The sequence below is a fragment of the Hyperolius riggenbachi genome, chromosome 1 (genome assembly GCF_040937935.1).
Source record: "Hyperolius riggenbachi isolate aHypRig1 chromosome 1, aHypRig1.pri, whole genome shotgun sequence".
Lineage (NCBI taxonomy): Eukaryota > Metazoa > Chordata > Amphibia > Anura > Hyperoliidae > Hyperolius > Hyperolius riggenbachi.
The window spans coordinates 468,569,640-468,597,240 of NC_090646.1; the positions used below are offsets into that span (position 1 = coordinate 468,569,640).

Consider the following 27,601-nt stretch of genomic DNA (forward strand, 5'->3'; position numbering starts at 1 on the left):
TCCTTAAAACTACTGACAAGCAAGAAAATACTCAAAATTATTTGGATAGTACTTTTACACCTACTTTTTGGTACTATTTCAATTACAAAATGTTGAAAAGTTATTTTAACCACCCTGGCGTTCTATTAAGATCGCCAGGGCGGCTGCGGGAGGGGTTTTTTTAAATAAAAAAAAAACTATTTCATGCAGCCAACTGAAAGTTGGCTGCATGAAAGCCCACTAGATGGCGCTCCGGAGGCGTTCTTCCGATCGCCTCCGGCAGCCAGAAGTAACACGGAAGGCCGCAATGAGCAGCCTTCCGTGTTTGGCTTCTCCTGTCGCCATGGCGACGAGCGGAGTGACGTCATGGACGTCAGCCGACGTCCTGACGTCAGACGCCTCCGATCCAGCCCTTAGCGCTGGCCGGAACTATTTGTTCCGGCTGCGCAGGGCTCAGGCGGCTAGGGGGAAACCTCTTTCGCTGCTGCTCGCGGCGGATCGCCGCAGAGCGGCGGCGATCGGGCAGCACATGCGGCTGGCAAAGTGCCGGCTGCGTGTGCTGCTCTTTATTTGAGCAAAATCTGCCCAGCAGGGCCTGAGCGGCAGCCATCGGCGGTGATGGACGAGCTGAGCTCGTCCATACCGCTAAGATGGTTAAACAGAAGATGAAAAATTATATCCTAGGAAAAAAACTCAGGAGAAAAAGGTAAGTGCATAAGGGCCAATGGTGAGCTGAATAAGGGCCAATGTAAAGATTTTTCTTTTTGTGGTCTGTGATTTAGCCTTTATTATTGACCTCTGTTTTCTCTTTTACACCTCTCTTTTGCTGCAAAGCAGAGACGGATGGAGGTTCTGGAACAGAGCCATCACCAACGACCACCAGTGGATTCTATCGGGGACGGCGCAACGGTCCATCATCTTACAGAATGTTACAATCTCCAACTGATGAGGAGGAAGATGACAGCTTTTGACGGTTACTTCCATACTGTGACTGGCATCATATCACAAAGGATGCTCTTTGTGCCTTTTTCCAATACGTAAGGGTAGAGGTCAAGCCCTCTGGCTCTTACTTTCCTCCAAGCAGACTTCATGGCACTTCACAGACTTGAACCTTAGGATATATACTGCATGAATTCTCATAAATGAACCACAAGTACTGTTGTTGTATGTTATTCTTTACCCAAGCAGGACATGTATATAAATGATGGCATTATTCATACTTTCCAAGCCTACTGGACTAAAGGCCATTTGGAAATTTATATATATGATTTTTTACAAATTAAGAAACATAGCAGTGGGGCCAATATGCCTAAAACTTTGGCTATTTTTTCGTTTTTGAAAATAACTTGCAACTGTATTTACTTACAATTATTTAAATGTGATCTAAAGCTAATAGTATGACTTGCAGCAATGTAGTTTACACTTTATTGTAAATTTGAAGCAAGTATTTTAATATTGTTCGTGTTTTTAAAAAGTGGTTCTTTGTACCTATTGTTTAATAATCATTCCAGCAATATTATTAATACTAAGTCAGATATGCTAAGGGTCCATTTACACTGAATCAGTTGCTGTCAGTTATAACTGAATGGACAACTGATGTGCAAGGTAATGCCCATGTTTTTCTATGGCTCAGTCCACATTTAATGTGTTTTAAGTGAAGCTTTTTCACAATGCATTGCCATGGAACAATTTATCACTTAAAACGCATCCATTTTTCAGTGTTCAGTGTGAATAAACCCTAAAGGTCAAAGTAAGGCATTGTGGGCAATGCAAATAGAAAACAAAGGCACACAGTAACTGGATTGTATCTACTATTATCATTGAAATGAGTCACCAGGACCAGTCAAAATAGAATTTGGTTTGCATGAATATTTGCTTTACTATGCAGCTACTCCACCCTGCAGTGACTGCACTGGATTATTTTCCATGACAAATGTGAGTGTGGCATACATGCATGTGCTTAGGAATGCATAATGCATCAGAGTGCCCTTGTGACATACTACAGTATGATGTGTTACACAATGTGAGGGTAATTTACTACTGCTGCATACTGCAAAGATGAGCACACTAAAAGCAGGCACATGCACATTGCCAAAGGAGAAAACATTGGACGCACATAGAGAGCGGACTGCTGGTGATGGCCGTATGAAAATTCACTATAGTGTACCCCAGCAACGTGGGGGGCCTGGCAGCACTTGGGGGACCTGGAGCAATTGCCCCCTTTGCATGACTAGTAGAGCCGGCCCTGGTTAGCGATTAAGGCTAAGTGTCACTTTCGAAGAGTTAGCGGGGGAGAGAGGATATGTTATATTTATCAGTTAGGGCAGTTTTATACTTAATGCATTAGTATGCGTTGGTTTTTCTATAGCAGTGCATTGTGAAAAAGCTTCAGTTTTTCAGTGTATAGTGTGAAAGCGGCCATAGGAAAACATGGACATGCGACTGCACATCAGTTGTCCTTTCAGTTACAACTGACAGCAACTGATTGGGACCCTAGGTTAGGTTTTAGAAAGTGGATTTCTTCATGAAGTGAGTTAGGGCTCTTTAACACTAAATATGTTGTGCTGTGATCGTGACTGAAAATTCACACTGCAGGGTTACAGTGAGGCATACAGTACAATAAAAGCATGCCTCACTCACACTGTAAGCGTGCGTGTTGACCGAATAATGCATAGAATGCTGTGGGTTACTGCTTTAGAACCCCGCCGCACTGCACTTGATTTATAAAGCCCAATAGTAATATATCATTGCATCATGATATGGTGATACTGTCCATTGCAACACAGCAGGCTCAATGTGAAAGGGCCCTTAAAGTTAAGGAAATGAGGCTAGGGTTAAGCATCAGGAAGAGATTACTTTCAGGTGGGAGGATGGAGTCAGGAAGGGGTTAATGTTGAGAGGAGGAGATTAGGTTTGTGGATGAGGGAGACCGGATTTCTCAAAGTGGACCTGTACTCAGCTGTGTCAGCTGCCTGCCAAGGCAGAGATAACTGGTAAACACAGGATGTTAACAATATGTCTGCTTCCATGAAAGCTGGAAGTAGATTTATTGCAGGATTTGTATCAGCTGTAAAGCCTCGTTCACGTCTGCTGCGCTGAAAAACGTGTGAAAGCGCGTGGTAAAAAACGCATGCACTTGTGCGCGCTTTAGTGCGCATTTCTGTGCATTACGCTGCGCTTCTTTAAAGCACGTTTTGCTTGTTGTACCAGCAGCAGTTGTCAATAAAACTTTGTTTTTGTATGTAAATGTATTTTTTTCTCCAATTAGGGGTAAAAAACGCATGCGCTTGTACGCGCTTCTATGCGCTAAAAAAGCGCACCCATTCACTTGCATTGATGTGCGCTTTCCAGCTCAACGCACAGAAATGCATGCAACCCTACATTTCTGTAACGCTGCTCAGCGCAGCGCATAGATGTGAACCAGCTACATTTAGTTACATGGGAAAGTAAATACCTTGCTGATCGCACAGGGCAGTGCGCTGTAAAAAGCGCACAGAAACGGCCCTGATGTGAACGAGGCCTTACAAAGAAATGTTTTTTTATAAGTTATTATGCTGAAGTGTATCTTATAGAGCAGATAGGACGTTCTGAGTTTAGAGTCAGGTCCGCTTTAAGGATATTGGTAACAATGAACCGATGCATATGACAGAATGTGGCACATATGTACCTACCAGAGTATGTATCAGCAAAGCCTCCTCTAGCTGCTAGGCTGGCCTTACGCTGGTTCTCAGGAAATGCTACACATAGGTACAGGAGTATGTAAAGCACCCGGAAAGAGAAGATGAGAGGGATATTAGTAGTGTGCCTTATATATATCCCTCTATGTGCCGTGCACACCACCCTGCACAGCTCCCTCACTTCCTCTGCACAAAGTTCCTAGTACCTTCCCTGCACCAGTAATGGTGCAGCACCATAAAAATGTATCTGGTATTATGAAATTGTGACCCCTTTACTTTACAGGGCCATATTCCATTGCTGCCATACACCTCATCATATGTGAATAAACCCTCATCCTCAGGCCCAGATTTGTACTCTTCACCGCCCAACTGTAAGCAGCCACTCCCCTACAGTATAGATAGACTGATGATCCCCTCCAATATAGGTATCCTGATGATCCCCCCCCCCCCTTCCTTATAGATAGTCTTAAGACCACCCCCTCCTTAAAGTATAGGGAGCCAGGTGACCCTTACCCCTAGTATAGCCTGCTGCCCACCCGCCCTTGATACTGTGGTGCCCTAGGCCATGGCCTATGTGGCCATGGCCTATGTGGGCTTGGCTTAAATCCGGCCCTCATCCTTTAGAGAAATAATCTCCTGCAGAAAATGTACTGTTACATGTGTGTAAACATATCTTAAGGTACTATAGCATTACTATTCCTACTACACAAATACATGATAAGAAAGCAGGCTGGTTTGCTACTGTTTATAATATAGAAAGATATGTTATTTTCATGATTTTATTTTGTACACATATTCTTATTTGAAATCATTCATGGAAAACAAAAACTTTGTACAAGTAAATAAAAACTCTTTTTTTTTTTTTTATCAAATGCCATTAATGAAAAAACTCTCATAGAGAACTGTGGTCAGATGCAAGGAGAAAAAAACAAAACAAATATCCTTTGTGTGAATGTCTTTTATCACTGGGAAGTGCTATTAGATGATATTCAGTCCCAATCACCCCACCTGACATACCGTACATATTATCATCAGTGGGTTATGGGACTTGGGTGTTCTGCAGTCCATGTGCCATGTGTCTATCACTGGTTACTGCAATGTCTTCACCAACCTGTCCCTCCACGAGAAGGGAGACTGCTCTCTCCACCTTCCCTGTTGCTGCTAATGCAACAACTGCAGGTCCTGTGGGAAATCCCATGCGTTCCAGTTGCTGTAGCCTAATAATCAAAAAAAGAATGGTAAAAAAAAAAATAATAATAATAAAAGGGAATAAAAAAAGGTTGAGGCTTCTTTCACAGTGCGACTTTAAAGTTAGAAAATGTTTCAACGCAGACTAACGCACAGCAATACTATGTCTGTGCGACATTCACAGTGCACACGTTGCGTTTGTGTGTAACGTGTAGCATTATTAGAAAGTGCTGCATGCTGTGCACTATACATGTTATTAGCTGCGTTGGACTGTTTGCACATGCTCATTAATGACTTGGAAGCATACTTTTCATTGCCTGTATGCTCTACTGTATGCAACGATAACGGGGCATGAAGTTGCATTGCGACTTTTTTGGGGCATTGAGATGTAATTTGCGTTGCAATATTAAAGATCACATTCATGAGGCTAGCGATCAGGCAGCCCTTACTGATCACATCCCAAAGAAACTACATCTGATTTTTTTTTCAACTTGAAATTTTATCAATCACACATAGTAGCAATAAGCTAAGGCAATAATCCAAATATGGTAAGGCACGGAATAGTCAGAAAAAACATAGAATACAAATATTATAATAATATTATAATAATATACTCATTCTTAAAAGGGCATTGCTCAATTTATATGGGTGGGAGAACCTGAAGATCTCGGATTTTCGGAGGTGGCAAGAAGAGGCAGGGGCTAGCTTAGGAGATGACTGCCCAGGCAGATCATTTACCCCAATTTTGTAGACTTTCGTTTATCTAATTTAGCTTGGTGAACTTTATTTTCTTCAGCAGATAGGTATTATGAATTCTCTGAATTAAAGAGACCCCGAGGCAAATTAAATGCCCAGAAGTAAATACCTAAGGAGAGGCAATCCTCTGGATCCTACAGAAGCTGCCCGCGCTGTCCTCTGTCGCTGCCTGGGACCCTCCTTAACATCAGGTCCAAGCTCCTTTTCTGGCCACGCAAGCACTGAAGAGGAGCACGGCCCAGATGTGATTACCAACAAGCCCTTGTTGGTAATATTCTGGGGATCATGCTCAACGACGGGGGAAAAAAGTATGGCGTGGGATGCCTTTATAGGATCCAGAGGCACCCCTCCTCTTAAGTATCTGTTTTTGTCCCCCAAGGTTCGCCTCAGATACACTTTAACACCTCTCTAGTCGGTGAGAGAGATCTCCAAGTTCTAGCCAAAAAGCCCGTACTTGCATTTCATGCCTGGTAAATAAATGTTATCAAACTGAGATATACCTTCCACTCTCTTGTAGAGTAAAGTAACCTATGGATCAGGGGCAACCGTGACCTCAAGTATGCTACAGAAATTAAATGAAAGCAGTCCTATGTAAATCAGGGTATAATAAGGGTCAAGGGCAGTCTCTGCATTATTTTAGGCCTTTACTTTATCCATAACAACTTCATCTGGGTTACATTCACAACAGCAAAAGGATGTCAGAAAGGGGTTGATATGGACAGAACCGCAAAATCATACTTACAAATCTATTTTAAGGTAAATTTCCCTGCATGGAGTCATATAAACCGTGAGACACACTGCAGCTTGCATTCAGTTAGCATATGTTAGGGTTGCGGGAAGAGCTGTTGACCGCCCCACTATGATACGGACCACCCAAGCGCAGAATCTAAGTGACCACGGGTCTTTACTCATGACCCCTTGAGGGGGAAGCAGGACCACAACCCCAGGAGGAGGAAGTGGAACTTCGCTGCCTACTGCCCACCAGGTTGCGCTTGAGATAATCCCACAGTGGGTTGGAGAACAGATGACGTCTCAGTGTGGAGAGGCAGGTACAGGCGTTCTCGAGGTTGAAGACAAGCCAAGGTCAGGGCAGGCGGAGATCAGAATGGTCGGGGACAGGCCAAGGATCAGGGCAGGCAGCAGACGGACAATAACGGTGATACAAGCCAATCAATATTGTAGTATGTATATCCCATATGGAAACAAAATATCTAGGAATAAAAAAAGGCCTCTATGGATGAATAGAAAGGTTAACCACTTGATGACCCACCCTTTACCCCCCTTAAGGACCAGCGTGGTTATTAGTGATCTGTGCTGGGTGGGCTCTACAACCCCCAGCACAGATCAGGGTGCAGGCAGAGAGATCAGATTGCCCCCCTTTTTTCCCCCCTATGGGGATGATGTGCAGGGGGGGGTCTGATCTCTTCTGCCTGCGTGTGGCTGGCGGGGGGGGGGGGCACCTCAAAGCCCCCCTCCGCGGCGAAATTCCCCCCTCCCTCTCCTACCTGTCCCCTCCCCGGTGATCCGGGCTGCACAGGACGCTATCCGTCCTGTGCAGCCAGTGACAGGACGTCCCCTGTCACATGGCGGCGATCCCCGGCCGCTGATTGGCCGGGGATCGCCGATCTGCCTTACGGCGCTGCTGCGCAGCAGCGCCGTACAAATGTAAACAAAGCGGATTATTTCCGCTTGTGTTTACATTTAGCCTGCGAGCCGCCATCGGCGGCCCGCAGGCTATTCACGGAGCCCCCCACCGTGATTTGACAGGAAGCAGCCGCTCGCGCGAGCGGCTGCTTCCTGATTAATCAGCCTGCAGCTGGCGACGCAGTACTGCGTCGCTGGTCCTGCAGCTGCCACTTTGCCGACGCACGGTATAAGCGTGCGGTCGGCAAGTGGTTAAAGATAAAATGAAGAGGAAAAAGAATGCCTATAAGGTCTTAAAACAGGAGGGGACCGAGGCTGCACTAAGCAATTATAAGGAGTGCAATAAAAATTGTAAAAAAGAAATTAGGCAGTCAAAGATTGAAGCTGAAAAACAAATCGCTAAGGATATCAAATCTAACCCAAAAAAGTTTTACAAGTACATTAACTCTAAAAAAAGAAAGGTTGACTGTATAGGACTCCTAAAGGATGAGGGTGGGAACTCAATGGTGGATGACCAAGGTAAGGCAGAGTTATTAAATGCTTTCTTTGCTTCTGTCTTCACAAAAGAAACAGCACTGTTGCAAACTACAGAGGCGGAAGAGTCTCAATCTTCTAACTGTAATATTAAATACTTAACGCAGGAAGAAGTGAAAGCAAGACTAAATAAATTAAAAATAGACAAGGCACCTGGCCCGGATGGCATGCATCCTCGGGTCCTAAGGGAATTAAGTTCAGTTATAGATAAACCCCTTTATCTTATCTTTTGTGACTGCAACTGGCAGAGTCCCAGTGGATTGGCGTACAGCCCACGTTTTCCCATTATTTAAGAAGGGCAAAAAATCAGATCCAGGAAATTATAGACCTGTAAGCTTAACATCAGTTGTATGCAAACTATTTGAGGGGTTACTAAGAGATACTATTCATGACTTCCTAGTAGAAAATAATCTTATTTCTCAGCATCAACATGGGTTTACTAAAGACAGGTCCTGTTTGACTAACATGCTCAGCTTTTATGAGGTAGTGAATGCTAATATGGATATTGGGAATGCTGTAGATGTGATATACTTGGACTTTGCAAAAGCCTTCGACACTGTTCCCCACAAAAGTCTGGTGCAAAAGTTGAGGATGCAAGGACTGGGGAATAGTCTGTGTTCATGGATAGGGAACTGGCTAATGGACAGAAAACAAAGAGTTGTGGTCAATGGATCGTACTCAAAATGGGAGACTGTTAGCAGTGGGGTCCCACAGGGGTCTGTTCTGGGTCCAGTGCTATTCAATTTATTTATTAATGACCTAGTGGATGCAGTAGTGAGCAATGTTGCTATTTTTGCAGATGATACAAAATTGTGCAGAATCATCAACTCCCAGGAAGATAGTGTCATATTGCAACAGGATCTGGATAGGATGGCTATATGGGCTCATACATGGCAGATGAAATTCAATGTTGACAAATGTAAAGTCATGCATTTTGGACGTACTAATGGTCTAGCACCATACAAAATAAATGGAATACAGTTGGGGACATCAAACTTGTAGAAGGACTTAGGAGTACCCATTGACAACAAGTTAAATAATCGTACTCAATGCCAAGCCGCTGTAGCTAAAGCTAACAAAATTTTGGGATGCATTAAAAGGGAAATAAAAACTCGAGATGCTAGAATAATATTACCCCTGTTTAACTCTCTAGTAAGGCCACATCTGGAATATGGAATTCAGTTCTGGGCAACACATTACAAAAAAGATATTGCAGTTTTAGAGCAGGTGCAGAGACGAGCAACAAAATTGATACGTGGGATGGAAGGTCTCACTTATCAAGAAAAGTTAGATAAACTGGGTTTATTTAGTCTAGAGAAAAGACGCCTTAGAGGGGATCTAATTAACATGTATAAATACATCAGAGGGCAATATAATAGCTTGGCGGATGAGCTTTTTGTCCCTAGGCCTTCTCTAAGGACTAGAGGACATGATCTGCGCATGGAGGAAAAACGTTTTAGCCATTTATTTAGGAAAGGGTACTTTACAGTAAGAGTGATTAAGATGTGGAATGCATTGCCACAGGAAGTCGTTATGGCAAACTCTATACCTGCATTTAAAGGGGGCTTAGATGCTTTCCTTGCGTTGAAAGACATCCATGGCTACAATTACTAGGTAATGCCTAATGATGTTGATCCAGGGATTTTATCTGATTGCCATCTGGAGTCGGGAAGGAATTTTTCCCTTTAGGGGCTAATTGGACCATGCCTTGTAAGGGTTTTTTCGCCTTCCTCTGGATCAACAGGGATATGTGAGGGAGCAGGCTGGTGTTGTACTTTATACTGGTTGAACTCGATGGACGTATGTCTTTTTTCAACCAAAATAACTATGTAACCATGTAACTATGTAACAAGCCAAGGGTCGAGACGGGCAGCAAACAGGAGTAGTCGGGGTCACAAGCCAAGGGTCAAATACCAGGAAACAATCAGAAATATAACAGGTTCACTGGGCGCACGCTGTATGAACAAACAGCACTAGACTAAAGGGCAGGCCTGTTTAAATAGAGCAATGGGCGCCAAAATTAACGCCTGCGCATGCGCGCAGCGCGGAGTGCGTGTGGCCCTGCGCGCAACCCGATGCGCACACTGCGCTAGTGCACAGACTTGCGCGCGCATCGCGCAGCGCTGTGAGCGCCATGACAGTTTACAGGGACTACAAATCCCAGCGTGCCCCCGCGCATGTGTAAGGACGCGCCCGCGAAGACGCCGGAGGGAGCCAGGCCGGTGAGTATGACATTGCCCCCCCCCCCAGGGGCGACCTCAGGGTGCCTCCTGGACACGGCTTCTCAGGGAACTGGAAGTGAAATCTTCTAATTAACCTAGGTGCGTGTATGTTTTGAACAGGTTCCCAGGAATTTTCTTCAACCCCGAAGCCTTTCCACTTTACCAGGTACTGAAAAGATCTTCCTCTTTTCCTGCAATTCAGAATTCTCTCTACTTCGTATTCTTCATGTCCATCGAGCAACACAGGAGGAGGAGGAGAAGAAGAGCGATTGAACTTATTAGGGATAACCTTCTTTAGACATGATACATGGAAAACCGGATGTAGAGTCATAGAGCTAGGAAGTCTCAACCTGTATGCCACGGGGTTGATGACCTTGTCTACGGGAAAGGGATCCACAAACTTGGGCTCCAACTTTCTGGAGGGGCAACAGAGGCGTAAGTTATTGGTGGATAGCCCTACCATGTCACCCGGAGAGAAACTAGGACTCTCCTCCCGTTTTTTGTCTGCCCAAAATTTAGACCTTTCCTGGGATTCCAGTAGAATGGACTGTAGCTTATTGAAATTCTCCGTTATCAGGTTAAGTCTGTCTTGAACTGTGGGAACTGAGGATTCGAGGACCACTCCAGGTAAGTATACAGGATGATAGGCGAAGTTGGCGAAGAATGGTGATATCTTAGTGGCAACATGAACAGAGTTGTTGTAGGCAAACTCCGCCGTGGCGAGTAGGGTGGACCAGTCATCTTGGGAAGCAGAGGAGAAACAACGTAAGTATTGTTCAAGCGTTTGGTTCGTCCTCTCGGTCTGGCCATTGGTCTGTGGGTGATACCCAGACGAGAGGCAGGACTTGATGTTCAAGAGTTTGCAGAGTTCTTTCCAGAATTTTGAGGTGAACTGAGACCCCCTGTCAGAAACAATCTCAGAAGGGAGGCCATAAAGAAGGACGATCTCTTTCAGAAACATCTGGGCGGTTGTTGCGGCAGAAGGAACACCTTCCAAAGGAATGAAGTGAGCCATCTTGGTAAAGCGGTCGACTACCACCAGGATGGCGGTAAACCCCTTGGAAGGTGGGAGGTCGACTATGAAGTCCATGGCAATCTTGTCCCAAGATCGCTCTGGAATGGACAATGGATTGAGAAGACCCCAGGGCTTAGTTCTGGAACTCTTTGATCTTGCGCAGTTTTCACAGGAAAGCACAAATTGTTTACAGCCTTTAGGCAGAGTGGGCCACCAAAAACTTCTCTGGAGGAGTTCCCGTGTTCGAGTAATCCCAAAATGTCCTGCCAGCTTGCAGTCATGACAACAGGCCAGAACTTCCTGACGAAGTGCGGGAGGAATAAAAACCTTGCCTTCATGAAGAAACAGACCGTTCCTAAAGACCAGGCTTGACGAAATTTCCTGTACAGGTACTGTAGAGTTGACTTGTTTGATTTGATCCAACAGTTCGGGTTGTAGAAGAAGGAAGTAATTGGCAGAAAGGATGGTGTCAGAGGGAAGGTTAGTTGCACACCCCTCATTGAACATGCGTGAGAGAGCGTCTGCCTTGGAGTTCTTGGTCCCAGGACGGATCAGATGGAAGTTGAACCTGGAGAAGAACAAGGCCCAACGGGCTTGACGAGGTTTCAGCCTCTTCGCAGAATGCAGATACTCCAGGTTCTTGTGGTCAGTGAAGATCAGGATGGGATGCATCGCTACCCTCCAACAGATAACGCCATTCTTCAAGAGCCACTTTGATGGCTAAAAGCTCTCTATCAGCAACATCGTAATTCCTCTCAGAGGAACTAAGTTTCCGGGAAAAGAAGGCTATAGGATGAAGGAGGGCTTTGGGGCCAAATCGTCGTGAGAGAATGGCCCCTACTGCAACTTCCGAAGCACCTACTTCCAAGACGAAAGCTCGAGAAGGATCCGCATGTCTGAGGATAGGAGCAGAAGTGAACAGAGTCTTTAGATCCTCAAAGGCAGACTGGGCTTCAGGCGTCCACTTAAATGGAAGGTTGGTCTTGGTCAGTAGTGTGATGGGAGCCACAATTTTAGAAAAATTCTTAATGAACCTCCTGTAGAAGTTGGCGAACCCGATAAATCGTTGAACCCCCTTGCGATCAGAAGGCACCGGCCAGTTCAGAATAGCAGACACCTTGTTAGGATCCATCTCTATTCCCTCAGCGGAGATTAGAAAGCCCAGGAACTGGATATTATCCTGCTCAAACTCGCACTTTTCTGGTTTAGCATAAAGTTCATGTGTGCGTAGACGGGAGAGAACCTTTTTAACGTGGACCCGATGTTCCTCCAAGGATGATGAGAAGATAAGGATATCGTCTAAATAGACAACAAGGAAGTCATTAATGAAGTCCCTTAATACATCATTAATAAAACGTTGGAAGGTTGCAGGGGCGTTACATAGGCCGAAGGGCATGACCAGATGCTCGAAGTGGCCGTAACGGGATCTGAAGGCCGTCTTCCACTCATCGCCTTCCCGGATTCGTACCAGATTGTAGGCTCCCCTTAAATCGAGCTTGGTGAAGATTTTGGCGGGTATCGGTTGAAAAGGGCGCCTGAGCTGAATGTATGAAAAGGGCGCCGCCATAGACATCAATGTTATTTCTGGAAATATGGGCTACAAGGTGTAGAAAAGGGTGCCCGAGTTTTGATATAGGCTACAAGCGGGCTCCCCTTTGTAGTCCATATTTTTTCGGCTACAAGGTTTTCGGCTACAGTAGGGCGCCCCTTTGTAGTCCATATTTTTTTCGGCTACAAGGTTTTCAGCTACAGTAGGGTGCACCTTTGTAGCCCATATTATTGCCTTTATTTTTTGTAGCCGAAGTTTTTATATGGGCTACACCAGGCGCCTTTTTTGTAGCCTACGTTTTTATATGGGCTACAAACGCTGGAAGCCGAATTATTTCATTCCCCCACTATCCATGGCGGCCTGGAGGGGGAATAGTAATTAACACATCCCGGAGTTTTTTTGTAGCCAAAGTTTTTATATGGGCTACACCAGGCGTCTTTTTTTTTTGTAGCCGAAGTTTTTATATGGGCTACACCAGGTGACTTTTTTGTAGCCAAAGTTTTTATATGGGCTACACCAGGCGCCTTTTTTTTTGTAGCCGAAGTTTTAATATGGGCTATACCAGGCGCCTTTTTTTTTGTAGCCGAAGTTTTTATATGGGCTACACCAGGCGCCTTTTTTTGTAGCCGAAGTTTTTATATGGGCTACACCAGGCGCCTTTTTTGTAGCCGAAGTTGGTATATATGGGCTCCACCAGGCGCCCTTTTTTACAGGCGCCCTTTTCATATACCCCTTTGGTGGACCACAACCTTTGAAACAATTCAGACATTAGAGGTAGCGGGTAGCGATCTTTAGTAGTGATGTCATTAAGAGCTCTATAGTCTATGCAAGGCCTGAGGGAACCATCTTTTTTCTCCACGAAAAAGATTCTGGCGCCGGCTGGAGAAGTAGAAGGTCTGATGAATCCTTTCTTAAGGTTCTCCTCAATGTATTCCTTAAGTACCTGTGACTCTGGTTCAGAGAGAGGATAAATCCTGCCATAAGGAATGGCTGCACCAGGCTGCAAGTTCACGGGACAGTCGTAGATGCGGTGTGGCGGTAGAGAATCAGCCCCTTTCTTATCAAATACATCTAGGTAGTCGTGATAAACTGTTGGAATCAGAGAGGCCTTCTCAGAGTTGGTTCAGAGCAGGCGGCCTACACTTGGGAAGCAGAAACGAGAACAGTAGGAGGAGTTGAAGGAGACCTCCCCGGAAACCCAGTCAATCAAAGGGTTATGGCTCTTGAGCCAAGGCATTCCCAGGATGGCCGGAAACAGCGGGGAAGGAATCAGGTCAAAGCAGAGATACTCTTGATGATCATCTTTGATGGTAATCAGCAGAGGGAAAGTATCTAGTGTAACTTGTCCGGAATGAATAGATGATCCGTCAGCAAGTTGAATGAGTAGAGGCTTATTCTTCTGCCGGATGGGTAACTGGAGCTGTCGAGCAAGATGAAGATCTAAGAAGCAGGAACAAGCTCCTGAGTCAATGATGGCTTTAAGGTTAACGTTCTTTCCTCTGGGACCCTGTAGAAGGAGAGAAAGAGGAATGTGAGCCGCTGAAGCCAAGGGACTGTGAAGTTCCGAGGAATGGAAAGAATCAGGATTACTTAGAGGATGAACTGGACAATCCTGACGAAAGTGTCCGGAAGCTCTGCAGTATAGACAGAGGTTGGCAGCTCGACGACGTTGTCTTTCCTCAGGAGACAAGGAAGGTCGGGCAAGGCCCAACTGCATGGGCTCAGGTTCATCCATGGGCGTAAGATTGGAGGCTGAAGGAGAAACAGGAGGAGGCACTGGAGCCGGGGGAAACCAGGGGCTACGAGAGATTCCGGCTCTTTCCTGACGCCTCTCTCTAAAATGCCGGTCAATCTGGATGGCGATCTGGATGAGTTCCTTGAGGGTGGCAGGAATCCCAAACCGCGCAAGCTCATCTTTAACAGTCTCAGAAAGGCCCAGGCGAAACTGTGATTTGAGTACTGAGTCATTCCAGTCTAAATCGCCAGACCAGAAACGGAAATCCAGGACACACTCCTCTACCGTCCTACGACCCTGCCGAAGAGCACGTATAGCGGCATCAGCTGAGGCTCCTTTACTGGGATCATCATATAGTTCTGCCATTGCCTCAAAGAAGGATGTGGAGTCTTGCAAGCAGATATGACTCTGTTCCACCAAACGAAGGGCCCAGGCTTGTGGTTCTCCTTGGAGCAGGGAGCTGATAGCTCCGACACGAACATTCTCATTGGCATAAGTTCGGGGTAACAAGGAGAAGTGCAGATAGCAAGCACTCCTAAACAGTCTGAACTTGCTTGGGTCCCCAGAGAAGCGTTCAGGTAGCGGCAATGTAGGTTCAGGAGCGGGTAGCTCAGGATTAGCGGGTGGCAGAACAGGACCAGAGGCAGGAGCTGGAGCAGGAGCAGGATCAGCGGCGGCCACAGGCGCCTGTTGATTGGCGCACTGGCCACGGATCTCAGCGCAGTCCCTCTGAACCATTTGCACCGACACAGTCAGTTGTTGTACCAGATCACAAAGGGCGTCGAACGGGGATCGCTCTCCAGAGCCGTCCATCATGGCTGTTTGTTACTGTTAGGGTTGCGGGAAGAGCTGTTGACCGCCCCACTATGATACGGACCACCCAAGCGCAGAATCTAAGTGACTACGGGTCTTCATCCACGACCCCTTGAGGGGGAAGCAGGACCACAACCCCAGGAGGGGGAAGTGGAACTTCGCTGCCTACTGCCCACCAGGTTGCGCTTGAGATAATCCCACAGTGAGTGAGACACCCATCAATCACCTCCTGTCACCCCCTAGCACACCTACCCATCAGATCAGGCCCTAATTTGCCCGGTGTGTGCTCCTGATCACTCGGCCAAACCCTCAGATCCCCCTCAGACCCCCTTCCGATCACCTCCCCAGTGCATTGATTGCATCTATTTTCCCCTCTAACCGCCCCCTGAGACACCCATCAATCACCTCCTGTCACCCCCCTAGCACTCCTATCCATCAGATCAGGCCCAATACATCCTGTCATCTAAGAGGCCACCCTGCTTATGACCGGTTCCACAAAATTTGCCCCCTCATAGACCACCTGTCATCAAAATTTGCAGATGCTTATACCCCTGAACAGTCATTTTGAGACATTTGGTTTCCAGACTGCTCACAGTTTTGGGCCCGTAAAATGCCAGGGCAGTATAGGAACCCCACAAGTGACCCCATTTTAGAAAGAAGACACCCCAAGGTATTCTGTTAGGTGTATGATGAGTTCATAGAAGATTTTATTTTTTGTCAAAAGTTAGCGGAAATTGGATTTTTATTGTTTTTTTTCACAAAGTGTCATTTTTCACTAACTTGTGTCAAAAAAAAAAATCTTCTATGAACTCACCATACCCCTAATGGAATACCTTGGGGTGTCTTCTTTCTAAAATGGGGTCACTTGTGGGGTTCCTATACTGCCCTGGCATTTTAGGGGCCCTAAACCGTGAGGAGTAGTCTAGAAAACAAATGCCTCAAAATGACCTGTGAATAGGACGTTGGGCCCCTTAGCGCACCTAGGCTGCAAAACAGTGTCACACATGTGGTATCGCCGTGCTCAGAAGAAGTAGTATAATGTGTTTTGGGGTGTATTTTTATACATACCCATGCTGGGTGGGAGAAATCTCTCTGTAAATGGACAATTGTGTGTAAAAGAAAATCAAATAATTGTCATTTACAGAGATATTTCTCCCACCCAGCATCTGTATGTGTAAAAATACACCCCAAAACACATTATACTACTTCTTCTGAGTACGGCGATACCACATGTGTGGCACTTTTTTGCACCCTAACTGCGCTAAGGGGCCCAAAGTCCAATGAGTACCTTTAGGATTTCACAGGTCATTTTGCGACATTTGGTTTCAAGACTACTCCTCACGGTTTAGGGCCCCTAAAATGCCAGGGCAGTATAGGAACCCCACAAATGACCCCATTTTAGAAAGAAGACACCCCAAGGTATTCCGTTAGGAGTACGGTGAGTTCATAGAAGAATTTTAGTTTTTGTCACAAGTTAGCGGAAAATGACACTTTGTGAAAAAAAAACAATTAAAATCAATTTCCGCTAACTTGTGACAAAAAAAAAATCTTCTATGAACTCACCATACTCCTAACAGAATACCTTGGGGTGTCTTCTTTCTAAAATGGGGTAATTTGTGGGGTTCCTATACTGTCCTGGCATTTTAGGGGCCCTAAACCGTGAGGAGTAGTCTTGAAACCAAATTTCTCAAAATGACCTGTGAAATCCTAAAGGTACTCATTGGACTTTGGGCCCCTTAGCGCAGTTAGGGTGCAAAAAAGTGCCACACATGTGGTATCGCCGTACTCAGGAGAAGTAGTATAATGTGTTTTGGGGTGTATTTTTCCACATACCCATGCTGAGTGGGAGAAATAGCTCTATAAATAGACAATTGTGTGTAAAAAAAATTAAAAAATTGTCATTTACGGAGATATTTCTCCCACCCAGCATGGGTATGTGTAAAAATACACCCCAAAACACATTATACTACTTCTCCTGAGTACGGCAATACCACACGTGTGGCACTTTTTTGCAGCCTAACTGCGCTAAGGGGCCCAAAGTCCAATGAGCATCTTTAGGCTTTACAGGGGTGCGTACAATTAGGCACCCCCCAAAATGCCAGGACAGTGAACACACCCCACAAATTACCCCATTTTGGAAAGTAGACACTTCAAGGTATTCAGAGAGGAGCATTGTGAGTCCGTGGCAGATTTCATTTTTTTTTGTCGCAAGTTAGAAGAAATGGAAACTTTTTTTTTTTTTTGTCACAAAGTGTCATTTTCCGCTAACTTGTGACAAAAAATAAAATCTTCTATGAACTCACCATGCCTCTCACTGAATACTTTGGGATGTCTTCTTTCTAAAATGGGGTCATTTGGGGGGTATTTGTACTATCCTGGAATTTTAGCCCCTCATGAAACCTGACAGGTACGCAGAAAAGTCAGAGATGCTTAAAATTGGGAAAATTCACTTTTGGCACCATAGTTTGTAAACGCTATAACTTTTACTCAATCCAATAAATATACACTGAATGGTTTTTTTTTTTAATCAAAGACATGTAGCAGAATAACTTTCGCGCTCCAATGTATAGAAAATTTTACTTTTTATTTGAAAAATGTCAGCACAGAAAGTTAAAAAAGTCATTTTTTTGACAAAATTCATGTCTTTTTTGATGAATATAATAAAAAGTAAAACTCGCAACAGCAATCAAATAGCACCAAAAGAAAGCTTTATTAGTGACAAGAAAAGGAGGTAAAATTCATTTAGGTGGTAAGTTGTATGAGCGAGCAATAAACCGTGAAAGCTGCAGTGGTCTGAATGGAGAAAAAGGCTCTGGTCCTTAAGGGGCGAAAAGACTGTGGTCCTCAAGTGACTAAAAGCCACTAGATAATAACAATGCCAACATTTGTACAGCACTTTTCTCCTGTCAGACTCAATGCACTCGAGAGCTGTAGCCACTGCACTGCAGTGTTAAGGAGCCGTGCCCATGGACTTCTCACTGAATGGGACTTGAACCATGGTCATCCGTATCAAAGGGAGAACCCTTAACCAGTACCCTCTCCAGCCTTGCCTGTCAATGCTTGGGCATTCATTCATTAACACAGTTCACAATCACAACAATGCTGATTCTCTAAGCTGGATAGTGCTAGGTGCTAAAGGGCTGTAACCCAATCAATTTCACTACATTTTTATACAAGCGAATGTGGTTTTAAGCCACTAGCAAGCAAGAAAATACTCAAAATAATATTGATAGTACCTTTTTACCTACTTTTTGGTACTTTTTAAATTGCAGAGTGCTGAAAAGTTATTTTAAAGAGGAGATAAAACATGATCTCTTAGGTGGAAAAGTGAATTGCATATAGACCCTGGAGAAAATCCAAAGACATTACAACAAAAGTTTAGGTGATACCTTTAATGACTGACTGTACAAGACTTTTCTGTGAGCTTTCGAAACTTTAAGTTTCTTTTTCAGGCAGTCTTTTTATTTCTGGTTCTGATCCAGTTCTGAAATATGCCTGAAGAAGAAACTTATAAAGTTTCGAAAGCTTGCAAAGAAATCTTGTACAGTTAGTCATTAAAGGTATCACTTTTGTTGTTATGTCTTCTGATAAACAATATAAGCATAAGTTATCCTTCAGCTCTTTTATATTTACAAAAATATACACTGCTGATTAACAGTGGGATGTTATAGTCGCACGTTATAACCATTTATTAGGCAGAATAGCGCACTGCAAAATCCGAAAAATCTATGCACCGTTCACAGTGCACACATTGTGTTGAGGTGTAATGTGCTGCACTAGGCTAAAGTAGTGCATGCAGTGTGTTAAACCTATCTATTGCAGATGTTACAATGTTTGCATAAGAAAAACAAAAGTTTGCTTTCTTAAAACAGAAAGAATTTGCGATAATTCAGGTTGGAGTGAGCTTGAGATGTCTCCCAGGGCATCACTGCTGAATATATGCAAATTAACCATTGTACCCTTAGAAGCTAAACACACCTCCAGAACCGCTGGAATGCAATGATGTGTCAGCTTGTTAATTTGTAATGTTTGCATATGTGCACTAATGTCTGTAGCAGGTGCCAAATTAAAATATAATCAATACTCATCCATTGACTTCTGTGGTTTTAATAGCGCATGCACCATACGTATTAACATGTGTCAACGCAATATGTCATGTGCGACTTTGCGTTGCTTTGTAATTTTGAGTTGTGCCGTTAACGTCACACCAGTGCCTGTTTATCATATCAAGATTGAGGAAAATGTATGGAAGAATCTGCGAGAAGTTATTGGCGTTCAGGAAACGAGGTGTGAAAGGAACAGGGAAGGTGTAACACCATAAACACAATTGAATAGAACTTTACTATGGGGTATATTCCATAAACAGTGGTAAAACTGCTATGCTCATGCACCAAAGAGTAATTTTACCAGTTCTTACGCAAGTGATGTGGCGCATGTTGGGCAAATAGCACATCCCGCGCTACATATACATAAAATGTGTGCGTTACTAGTACATTGTGCATTACCCAAATGACTCAGAAGCTTGTGGCTTCTATTTGGTAGCAAAAGTTCCACTTCTTGGGTGAACAGATTACAGTGGCTCAATATACAGGAGCTTGTCAATCTCCTTGCACTGTGCAAGAATGTGTGCTGCAGCATCTCAGTATTAAGGTATATATTACTCAGTTAACAGAAATGTACCTTGAACGGGCCTGTAAGCATGACTATAGTAAAAATTGATTAACTGTAAATGAGCCATATTTTTAGGCATATAAAACGCTCCAGATCTGGGGTCCCCAACCACCAGTCCAAGGACCTGGCCTGTGTCTGTATGCATTCATGCACAGCAGCAGGAAAGCACAACGTCACCAAGTGGCGCTGTACTCTAATAGTCATCTGTCAGAGCTATATGAAGTACACTGTACCACATGTGACACAGTAAGAAGAGGACGGCGCCACTTGGTGACGCTGTGCTGCGCGCTGCTGTGCATGAATACAGAGAGAGGCCAGCCAGATACACAGGCATACTGCAGGTTCAGAGCCCTGTGTGCAGCCCTGCCCACAGTCTCAGCACCAGGAGCCAGAGGAGCATTTCCATGAGCTGCTCCCTCCCAAGCCTTCTCACCCGGACTTGGTCACCTCCAGCCTCAGAAGCCTCACCGAATCCCAGCCTAGGATCTTCCCAAGTGCAGGATGCAGAGGGAAATGAGGGTTGGTGGCACCCCAGGCCCCTGGACTGGCTCACCTAAAAGTAATACTGCTCTGCCATGCCCAGCTCTGTACCAAAATGCAGGGTGCAGTGTTTATTTTTTATTTTTGGGGGGAGGGGGGAAGGGGGAGAGGTTTGGCTGGTGGGGTCAACCCTGACCCAGTGAAAATGTGTTTGTAGGAGCTGGGGCTCCTCAGACTGAAAAAGGTTGGGGACCCCTGCTCCAGACTATAAGACACACCAAGGTTTAGAAAGCAAAAAACAGGGAAAATCATGGTCCAGGAGCATCTTGTGTCACCTTCTGTCCCCATGTGTCCCCTTCTGTCCGTATGTGTCCCCCTGCTCCGCTGTGTCTTCCTCCGTTCCCCATGTATAATTATAAGCAGCGGCAGTACAGCTCACCTAAATTCATTGGCTCCAGTGGCGATCAAAGACTTCTCCTCTCCCTCACTGCTCCCCTAGTGCTGGTCTCTGCTGATCATCAGCAGTGAAGGAGAAGTCTCTGATCACCGCTGGAGCCAATGGATGAGGTGAGCCGTGCTGCTGCTTATACTAATTATACACGGGGGAGCGCAGAAGAACACGGAGGAGCCAGGAGAGACATGGGGACAATACAAGGAGTGCCCAACATCACGGCCAGTCAGCAGTTCATATCAGTGGGTGTTTATAAGTTGGGGACTCCCTGTATTTGGCGCATAAGGCACTGTGACTTTTTCTCCTCATATTTAGGGGAGGAAAAGTGCATCTTATATGCTGAAAAATACAGTATCTCTCCACTAAAAGTCAAACATTTTACTGAAATTGAACAAAATAGTAAGTGGGAAGAGCAAAACAAAATGAACCTCAGAAAGATAATAACTTACCTAAGTGCTGACACACTAGATTTGTTTAGTGTTAGCTCTTGTCTCTGTGATTCTTGTTGCTCATAATCTCTTAAAGATGCCAGAATTCCAGCTTCCAACATCTCCTCTTCCAGTGTCCCAGCATCCCTAATCCAAACAGGGGTGTGTTGGAAATGGGTAAGGGATGCAGTCTGCCTAGGTACTCCTTCCAGGGGCATGTTGGCAAGTAGGCCTGACTCCAGAACATCTGTATAGGAGAACGGAAGTCTAAAACAAACATGTTATTCCTTTAAGATGAGAACTGGAATTTTAAGACACATGCTTTGCAATGAGAAGCAGAAAAGTAATGTCATGATATGTAGCTCACCCATACTGCTCTTGTGCTCTGTAGCCTGTATCTTGTAGTACAGATCCTTTTTCTCGGAAAGGTATAAAGCGTGCTACAGGGAAAGATTTCATGTAGCGGAAGAGGACCATTCTATCCAGAGCCCGTATTCTGGCTTCTGAGAGTTCTAGGTAGCGGAATAATGTAGAGCGGACTGAGAACTTATTGTAAGGAACTAACTTATCAGGGAAACATGCTAGGCTTAAACAGAGCAGAATCATCCACCAGGCAACCTGGGCAGGTATTTGCGGCCTGGTGAGTGTGAAGGGGCCCACCTGCCACCTTCTTTGACCTCTCTCCACTTCAGTTTATCAAAAGGACCACAAGGGGGCCCCACATCTACTACCTTGCCTAGGGTCCCATTAAATCCTAATCCATCTCTGGGCTTAAATAATAAAATCTACTGTATCTTATGAATTATCTCTTTTTGCCTATGTATCACCTTAGCTATAAATCACGTTTCAGCACATGCCAAACAAAAAAAAAAAATCACTCAAAATAAGTAGTTTCTGATTAACACAACTTTTTAGTACTTTTTGCTTCTTGGATAAAATATAACCCCTTTTACATTGAACTGTCGCAATCTTTAAACCTGACACTGCCAAGCTCTCTTACCTCTGGTAATGTCTCATAAGTAGTGCCCCTTTAGTCCCTTATAAAGTTCTTTAGCTTAGCCACCCCCTCTCCCTTCAGAGATCCAAAATAAAAGCATGTTGGCTCAGTGATATCTCACCTCTGCCTGCCAGCAGAGGTCGCAATATCAGTCACCTCTCATACATGTACCAGCCCCCGCCCCAACACTGGGCTGCAAGAAGTCACATAGGAACTGTGATAGTGATTGCAAAAGGATGAAATTAAATACTACTCAGCCTAGCATGCTTTCGTCTGCAAGAAGGGGGGAATCGGACAACAGGGAAGGCACAAGCATCTGCTAGCATGTGCTCTGTGCCCGTTTATTGAGACATAGATCTACATCCTGGCAGATTAGTGAGGCCTGGAGCCCAATAGAGCACTTTACAGGAGGGAATAGCTCTAGACTTTACACAAAATTGCAATTGTGGTGCCTGCAGCAGGGTTGCATTTTCTGATACAAATACATTGAAATCAATGGTTAGGTTGCACTTTCTAAAAGCTGTAAGTATTAATTATTGCAACTGGATGCAAAATATTATAAAGTTGTATACATTTTCACCACACCTCCACTGATTCACCAATGAGTCTGATACACAAGTATACGAAGCCAGCACTGCTAGCTCGCTCCAATGCTGTACATGCTTCCTATGCCCTGCCGTGCTGCTTTTGCTGTCACAAATCTTTATGCAAGCTTTGAATGCATTTTGTTGACAATTGGTTTTTGAAATGCTGCTTATGCAGTTTGTGGAACAGTGTCATTTGAAAGACTGCTAGTAAAGTGGTGTCAAGTTTTAGCCAATGGTGTGCCTGCCTGCTTTTTCTTCTTGTTTTGGACTTGGATGAAGAAAACATTGCAGCTAGTTTTCTCCAGGTTTGATTATTTTTAACAGATCTCCCTCCCTTCCCTGTAAAATAATAATGTTTAAAAAGCTCCATAAATACTGTATATACATTTTAAGAGTCACACTGCTGTCATTTGAATCCCACTTCTACATTGCTTTTCTGCAAAGTCTAGCATACACCCTTGGCTTTTCCCTGGGAACAGTGCCCCATCAGTAGTCAAAACCTCCTCCTTCCTTTGGATCCAACAGGAGGGTGGCTGAGTGACAGCTTGGCTACAATACCTTTCCATGAATCGATTATACAGGATATTCAATGGTTGCACGGCAATGCCGCCCTTCACTTACACCCCAAGGGAGAAGGACTACAAGAAGCAGAGGCAGTTGGGTGACCTAAACCTAAGCTATTTATTATTATTTATATAGCGCTGACATCTTCCGCAGCGCTGTACAGAGTATATTGTCTTGTCACTTAACTGCCCTTCAGAGGAGCTCACAGTCTAATCCCTACCATATTTTATGTATCGTAGTCTAGGGCCAATTTCGGGCGAAGCTAATTAACAGTGGCGTAGCTAAGGAGCTGTGGGCCCCGATGCAAGTTTTACAATGGGGCCCCCAAGCACTCTATACATAACAATTGATACAGCGTACCAAAACCTGCCAACGGCAACTACAGTGTCAGAGGTGCAAGAAGGGGATGGGAAACAGTTTGTTAATGATTATCACTATTCAAAGTACCTCTTTATAGAAGTGATTATTATGAGCACAGAACCAATAGAGAGCAAATAATGTAGTTGGGGAGGGCCCCTCTTGCCCAAGGGCCCCAATGCTGTCGCAACCTCTGCACCCCCTATTGCTACGCCCGTGCCAATTAACTTATCTGTATGTCTTTGGGGTGTGGGAGGAAACCGGAGTGCATGGAGAAAACCCACACAGACAGGGGGAGAACATGCAAGCTCCATGCAGATAGTGCCCTGGCTGGACCCAGCACTGCAAGGCAAAATTTATGAACTGTAAACATTATTTTGTACAATATACAGCTACTGGGAGGGGAAGGAAGGAGAATTGGTAAAAGAAGGAGAGGAACTTTAAACAATGTACCGGTACTCAAACTTAATAAAAGGATACCAGCCAGTCCATTAATGACTCCACAGATGTGGTATAGAAGAGAGGACTGCGGACACATATAGTGTGAAGCCATTATCATTCCACAAGACATTACAAGTACAGTCTTCTTCCCCAGTCGCCATGGGGCTGATGAGCCCTGGGCTATCAGCAGAGACAGCTGGGTAGCAAGGTATCCAGAGGCTGGAGCAGCAGGCACAGGTAGTACTAAGCATAGTAGAATGAAAATGATGGCACTACACAAGGTGCACACGCATGATAAGTGTAGAAAATACAGGGTGCCAACATGTTGTTCTAACTTCCAATACAGGAGAGGAAAGAGCAGCAGAGATATTACCAAGAGCTGGACATCAGCAGCACACAGCACATGTGTAAGCAAACGATGTCCTGATAAAACAAAATATATAAACATAAATTACATATTATTCATGCATAAAAGGTATACTCTGCCTAAAGCTTGTATGAATCACATAGCAAAACAATCAAAATAGTTATATAACACACAACAATCTGTCTGAAATAATCACTCATTGCTCAGAATGAACAATGTCAATTCTGACTAGGTGGCATGTGAGCACTTTGCACAATGTCCCACCGTGACACACCTATCCTATAATGCAGTGGTCCTCAAACTAAGGCCCGTGGGTCAAATGCAGCCCGCCGAGGCATTTTTACTGGCCCCCCAAACACAAAATGTATAGATGTGGCCAGCTGCACCTTTAAATATCGGTGACCCGCATATAGAATAGCAGTGCTGGCACCACCCATCCACACACTGTAGAGGTCAGTGAGCAGTCATTTGCTGGCTTCCAAACCAATTCTGCATCAGGTGACACTGCTCTGATGGCAGGTTGTCACCTGCGTATGCTTCACAAAGACGTTCTTTGGCTGCCGCATGACTGATTGGCTGCTGCTGGGTGTTCTCCTCTGGGCATGATTGGGGGGAATCAATACGTAGATTCAATGTAATTTTTTTCAACATAATTTTATGTATGTTCCGGAAACAGTCTGAAGTATGTTGTGCCGGCCCTTGACTGAAAAAGTTTGGGGACCGCTGCTATAATGAAACAAGTGTGGGACCCCTTCTCAAGAGCTTATTGTCAGCCTGCAAAGCAGGTTTGTTGTCCCGCCATGAAACACCTATCCTATAATGAAACATGTATTGGACCCCTTCTCAAGAGCTTATTGTCAGCCTGCAAAGCAGGTTTGTTGTTTACAGGACACACACACACACACACTAAACCTCTTTATGAATGCCTGTCTATGGGTCTCCCTCCCTTCTCTGTGTGTGTTTAGCAGCACAATGGAGCTGAAGCACACTGACTGTAACCTGGAAACCTGGAAATGGCTGACAAACAGTTACTCTTTTGTTGTATTCACATGCATGCTGTCTATGGCTTTGCTACCCTTTGCATTTTTTTTTTAAAAAAAGAGCTCATTTGGATCCCAAGTGCAGAAGTGTCATCATGCCCATTCTAATGCGGAATATGCTAAGGTCAACTTCAGATGCACGGCAGACACAGCTGATTTAAATAATTAATATGTCTGGACCAAGATTGGATGTATTTTTTCAATGAAAATAAATATAAATGGAAAAATAATCATATTAATGGTTGAAAAAAAAAATAACGTAACATTATCTAATCCCTTTGACATTTAAAGTAGGGACGTTAGACTATGACTATGGCAGAGATTAGATTGTGAGTTGGTGGCTGACCTTTGTAATGCTGGGGACGAGCGGGGACGCGGCGGGAGTCGATCCGGCGGCTAATCGAGCCGCCGGGTCGGCCCGTGTATTCCTAGCATTAGGCACTGTGGAAGATGAAAGGGTTGGTTCACACTGATTGCCGGTGATCAGCAAAGTGCTGCTATGAATGTATCCCTATGGATACATTCAAACTGCAGAGCTGCATGCAATGTTTCAGGGGCCATTGCGCTTTGATTCTCCAGCTGTTGAATAGGAGTCACAAGCGCAAAGCGCACTGAATTCGGGAGATTTTGTCTGCAAATCATGATCGCAGAGTCAAAAGCGATCGCGGGTAAGCGGCGCTCCAAGCGACGAGTGTGAACTAGCTCTCAGTGTTATTTAAGTACATAGGAAAAATGATAACACACAACTAGCCCTCCGTGTTATGTAAGTACAGTACATAGGAAAAATGATAACACACAACTAGCCCTCCGTGTTATGTAAGTACAGTACATAGGAAAAATGATAACACACAACTAGCCCTCCGTGTTATGTAAGTACAGTACATAGGAAAAATGATAACACACAACTAGCCCTCCGTGTTATGTAAGTACAGTACATAGGAAAAATGATAACACACAATTGTGCCAATGAAACATATTTTCCATGGTATGGTATGCTTTTGATCTAAATTAAGCATTTCTAAAATGCAACACAAATTATAAAAATATTTAAAAGTAGCCTAAAGCAAACTTGTGAGAATGTAAGGAGAGAAATTCAGATACGTATCCTAATTGAGGAAGGCCTCTGCATTCTCCAAAGACTTCCCTGTCCACCTCCACCTCATTTTTCTAGCACTGGGACTCCACGAAGCTTGTGGACCTCCCCCCCCCCATGAACAAGTGTGGCTGCACAGCACAGGATGACTCATGCCTGCACAGTAGGACAGAAAATGCCAAGCCCATTCAGCTCTGTGCTACTGCAGACACAAGTCATCTACGCCTGTGCAGTTCAGCCGTGCTCCCTCGACGGGCTTCGGGGAGTCCAGGCCTAGAATGGAGAGGGGGATGGGGGAGGACTCTGGATTAACCAGAAACTTCCCTCTACTGAGGTAGGTACCCAAATTGGGGACTTTTTTCCCTCATGGTACACCTAAACCTCTGTCTCATTCTGCATATAACAGGAAGGGGGGGAGCAAAGGCATTTAGTATCAGGAACGCTGGTGGCACCTGTACTTAAAGTATGGAAACCCTTTAAAGCAAACCTGTACTGGGGAGGAGGGGTAAAAGACAGGGCCTTACCTCAGTAATTGGAAGTCTTCTGGATGGTCCATAGGCTTCCCAGATCCTCATTGAGCCCATCATTCCAGTGCAGGATCCCTCTTCTCTTTTGGCTACACTTCCGGGCCATGGACAATCACAGCCAGACTAGGAATGCACCAGTAAGGTCAGAGCAGTCCTGGTAGAACAAAGCTTCTCTTGAACAAGTGCTTCGTCCTATTAAGAATGCACAGAGCTTATGCTAGAATGGTGGGCTGCAGGAGGATTCGGGAAGCCTCTGCATTATCCAGAGGCTTCCAACTACTGAGGCAAGTATCAAACGTTGTAACTTCTTCACTACCAGTACGCAGTGGCGTAGCTAAGAAGCCATGGGCCCCAGTGCAAGTTTAGCATTCCCCCCCCCCCCCCCCCAAGCATGCTATAAATAACAATTAATACAACACACCAAAACCAATCAGGAACAACCACAGTGTCAGAGGCGCAAGAAGGGGATGGGAAACTGTGTGTTAA

At 44.7% G+C, this 27,601-nt stretch overlaps 2 protein-coding genes across 9 annotated transcripts in view; one reads left to right on the top strand and one right to left on the bottom strand.

The window, feature by feature from the left end:
* EMID1 (EMI domain containing 1) overlaps window positions 1–4,520 on the top strand; it is a 129,262-nt gene extending 124,742 nt beyond the window's left edge. For 5 of the 8 annotated variants that reach the window (XM_068240124.1, XM_068240110.1, XM_068240094.1 and 2 more), the window contains one exon: window positions 817–4,520. In XM_068240124.1, the coding sequence (XP_068096225.1) occupies window positions 817–950 (134 nt within the window). In that variant the 3' untranslated portion in view covers window positions 951–4,520. Of the gene's footprint in view, window positions 1–813 lie in introns of all 8 variants that reach the window. The other 3 variants (XM_068240086.1, XM_068240118.1, XM_068240134.1) reach the window with 2 other exon arrangements.
* A 79-nt stretch (window positions 4,521–4,599) lies between these two features.
* Window positions 4,600–27,601, bottom strand: part of RHBDD3 (rhomboid domain containing 3) — a 74,989-nt gene continuing 51,987 nt past the window's right edge. The window contains exons 4-7 of the mRNA XM_068240166.1: window positions 24,128–24,511; window positions 21,510–21,681; window positions 21,164–21,409; window positions 4,600–4,873 (exon numbers count right to left, since the gene is read on the bottom strand). Of these exons, the coding sequence (XP_068096267.1) occupies window positions 4,696–4,873; window positions 21,164–21,409; window positions 21,510–21,681; window positions 24,128–24,511 (980 nt within the window). The 3' untranslated portion in view covers window positions 4,600–4,695. The remainder of the gene's footprint in view (window positions 4,874–21,163; window positions 21,410–21,509; window positions 21,682–24,127; window positions 24,512–27,601) is intronic.